Consider the following 4091-nt stretch of genomic DNA (forward strand, 5'->3'; position numbering starts at 1 on the left):
CATTTTTAATTTTAATTTTTCTAACCGTTTTAAGTTTATGGGCGGGTTAACTTAGAATCCGACCCAAGTATCCATTTATTCTCACATATATATCAAAATTAACCACAGTTCTCGACCCGACAATCCGGACACTATACTAAGCATCATTATATATATATATATATATATATAGATTAGTTAGTTAAAAATGTCATGCGTTCATCAAATTTGGTGTTAAATTTAAAATATAAAGTGTTAGTAGTCTTGTTGGTTAAAAAGCTTTACTTGTTTTGTTAGGTTGTGAGTTCGAAACATACCTATAGCATATTTTATTTTTAACCGTTTTAAATTTATGGGCAGGTCAACTTAGAATCCGACCCAAGTATCCATTTACTCTAAAATATATCTCCAATTAATCACAGCTCTCGACCCGACAATCCAGATACTTTCAAAATTAATCATCATTATATATATATATATATATTAGGATGATCGTCGTGCAATACATACGGATAAAAATATATTGTTACAATGTCCCGCGTTCATCAAATTTGGTATTGAATTTTAAATATAAAGTGTTATTAGTCTAGTTGGTTAAATAATTGTATTTTTTGTTAGGTTGCTAGTTCAAAACATACATAACATTTCTAATTTTATTTTTAACCGTTCTAAGTGTATGGACGGGTCAACCCAGAATCCGACTCAAATATCCATTTACTCTTACATATATATCCAAATTAACCTCAGTTTTCGATCCGACAATCTGAACACTTTCAAAATTAAGCATCATTATATATATAGATTATTGAGAGAAATTTAAAGAAATAAAGGAAATAAAAAATACATTAAAAAAAAAGAAAAAAGAGTGATAGAAGAAATCAACTCATTTGCATCCACATCATTCACTCTCTCATTTCCTCTTCTCGTTGTTTCTCAAAAAGAAAATTGAAGATTAAACGGTGACGACACTGCATCGCTTAAAGAGGATGTACTTGACGGAGGGAAAGAGAAAGTCTCCATTAATAGCATCGTTAGTAGCGAATTTACCCTGACCAAAATCCATCATAGCAGAACAGCTTACATGAATATGGTACTTACGGGTATTTAAACACCGGACTTTCCAACTTACATTACCATCAAGCTTAATAGTAAGATTAATAATCCCGTTTAACTGATCCTGTTTAAGAAAAGGTACGTTGAACGGAGAAATAGGTACGTTGGTAGCGTTGATAAACAAAGACCAAACATTATCCTCCATATTTTTCTGATATGAACGTGGAATGTCTGTTTCGTAAGTGACTCGTTGATTCTTGTATTCTCCATAGATACTCAGCTCGTGGTAATAGATATCCGCCGAAAGACCGTTTTGGTTTTTGGAGGCGATGGTGATTTGTAGAGTGGAGGAGAGGAGGGTCGTCGACGATGGCGGCTCCCCCGTGCAAAGGTTGAAGGTGAAAATGGTTGCGTCTTGAATGATGAATTCTGGTTTTGAGGGATGAACAAAACGTATGATGAGGAAGATTATTATGACTATTATTTTGACGATGAGTGCCCAGCTGAGACAGGTAATGGATTTTGAAGGATCAGTTTCAGTACCATCGTTGTGTTTGCGGTTTTGATCAAAATTTGGAAAGTCAATTCCATATCTTGATGATTCTTTGTTGATAGGCGCCATTCTCTTAATAAAGGCTTGCTTACGTTTCTAAAGATAGAGTAATGCAATTATATATTTACACTGAAAATGGAATTCAGCCTAAAGTGTGGCTTTGAGTTTCTTGGAGAAGAGTTAGGCCTATTTATTTAGAGAAATGGAGATGAAATTTAGTTGAGAGATAAAAAGAAATAATTTTAAATTAATAAATAAAGTGAGTCGAGAGGAGTAATAAATTAAAAAACAGAAGTGTTTACACACATTTCATAATTTTTAATATCTGTCGTATTTAATAGATCAATTTTTATAAATCTTAATTTTATTAAATTGACTATATTAAAGGTTAATATAAATAAAATAAATTTGAAAATATTTAATGTTCTAAAATATAAAAAATTAGATATTAGACACATTTACAATTCTTTTTTTCTTTTTTTATAAAAAAACTTACAAAATTTAGTTGAAAAACATTAAAAATGAGGGAGAGTATTAACATATAAAAATGGATATTCATTAATATAATTAGAACATGTTCACTCCACTATTAATGGTTCCTAAAGGGTGTCTTTATACATTAAAAGAATATAAAAAAATGATTGGAACATATTTAATATGCTGTTTTTAGGCTTTTTATTTTTATTTTACATAGTTTTCAAAATTTCTAAATATCATTAATTTTATCAACTAAAATATTCTTATTTAATTTTTTTATTAAACTTAATCATTGAATTAACTAATTAAAAACTCACATAATTTAAGAGAAATGAGCATGTGAATAGGATAGTGGTGGTCCTATATATTTAAATAATTAAAAAAAAAGTAAAATTATTAATAATAGTTTCCAAATGTGATTTGGGTTAATTACATATCAGTTGGGGATTACTCTTGTTTTCTGCATTCTAAACTAAGGGCTGACCCAATACATGTATACCACGTTCAATTCTAAATTAATTATATAATTTTCATTCGTAATATTTAAAAATAATTAGTTGATTTGAAATAAAAAAAAAATAAAAAATAAGTGTTTATAATAATAATAATAATAATAATAATAATATACAATTCTTTCCAAAGATATACGTACTCATATCTGTTAAAAAATATTATATTATAATATTTATAGAAAATTAATATATAAAATTTAATTTATCATATTTATTTTCATTGTTTTTTAAGATTAAAGAATGGGTAGCTTTAAATAAAACAAGACTAAAAACAATGTGTCACCACATTTAACAACCAGACTAAAAGTGTGACCACAGTCCATGATAACTTGTTGGGTTTTGCCATCTTCTACGAGACAGACTTTATGCCTCTCAAAATGACCATTCGAATTTTCTTTATGATAAAAAAAATCCACATTAATTGTATGATATTAATATCAATTGTATCAATTGGACGGGGCACCCCCAACTCTCACTTTATATTTCTAATAAGAGCACCATATTTATCATCCATGACCTTTTTCCAATTCGTGTCACAAAGGGACAACACATGTTTACATGGAAAAGGGATTTATAAATTGTGGACATAAGGTTAAATGTACTTGAGTTTAAAAATCTCATTTTGGCTACGTGTAACAGGTCGTGTAACAGGTCGTGGAGGTGGGTTTGAAAGGATCGGTGGAGGAGAATAAGGGTTTGGAAAAAGGATCGTAGAATTAGAAGTCCTTCCCGAGTTGAATAAAACCGTTGTAGGGTGTTGGACGAGTACTGTCACGGGTGGTAGGCTGCTACATGCTATATTGGGGGAGTGAGCTCGGGTGCATTCAAGTTTGGAGCATAGAAGGAGGTTTAAATGATAAATAATGGACCAAATAAGTTGATTGAACAATATCTAAAAAATCAATTGTTTAAGTTTGAGGAGAGTGTAATTTAGAATGACAAGGTGGTCTTATCGAACATTATATGACGATTTATAATGATTTTTCGAGAACATAAATCAAAACATTTGTATCTACGATTATTTAATGGGTATCTACAAACACACAACAGAGCGGGATTAGAGTTTATTTATGGTGGTAGAAGGAAAGAGAGGATAACACATACATAAAAAAACCCTGAGATGAGAATATGATAAACCTTTTTTATCTAAAATATGAGGAGGGGATTGATAATTTAATAACTTATGGGGAAGAATATTGAGGAGGTATGTTATCATTTGTAATGCATCATGCTAGAATGACGGAGGTAAAGAAATATGGACAAATAAAGAAAAATTAATATTATTAATTGTACGTATTTTTCTTTCGGCATTTCCATTTTGAGGTGATGTATGAGGACATGACAAACGAAAAGAAATATCATGTTTTTACAAATTTCTTAAAAAGACATGTTATCAAATTCACACCACTATCATATTGAATGTAATTTATGTCCCTTTCAAATTGAGTATGATTACATGTTCTAAATTTAATACAATAGAATAAGCAGCATATTTATTTGACCAAAAACATTTCCAC

The 4091-nt window shown here is 29.7% G+C and overlaps 1 protein-coding gene across 1 annotated transcript; it reads right to left on the bottom strand.

Annotated features, from left to right (window-relative positions):
- Positions 1-931: 931 nt before the first annotated feature.
- LOC124912993 (NDR1/HIN1-like protein 12) lies at positions 932-1654 on the bottom strand. The gene is made up of 2 exons (XM_047453619.1): positions 1109-1654; positions 932-1027 (listed from the first exon to the last, which is right to left on the bottom strand). Exons 1-2 carry the CDS (start codon positions 1652-1654, stop codon positions 932-934), a joined length of 642 nt encoding a protein of 213 aa, XP_047309575.1.
- Positions 1655-4091: the final 2437 nt, after the last annotated feature.

The sequence above is a fragment of the Impatiens glandulifera genome, chromosome 8, assembly GCF_907164915.1.
Source record: "Impatiens glandulifera chromosome 8, dImpGla2.1, whole genome shotgun sequence".
Classification (NCBI taxonomy): Eukaryota; Viridiplantae; Streptophyta; class Magnoliopsida; order Ericales; family Balsaminaceae; genus Impatiens; species Impatiens glandulifera.

Excerpts from the sequence above, each read along its gene's own strand:
- LOC124912993 (XM_047453619.1), bottom strand. The coding sequence starts at position 1,654 with ATGGCGCCTATCAACAAAGAATCATCAAGATATGGAATTGACTTTCCA. Across the intron at positions 1,028-1,108 it reads CTATTAAGCTTGATGGTAAT|GGTAAATTCGCTACTAACGA; the intron begins GTAAGTTGGAAA and ends GATTTTGGTCAG.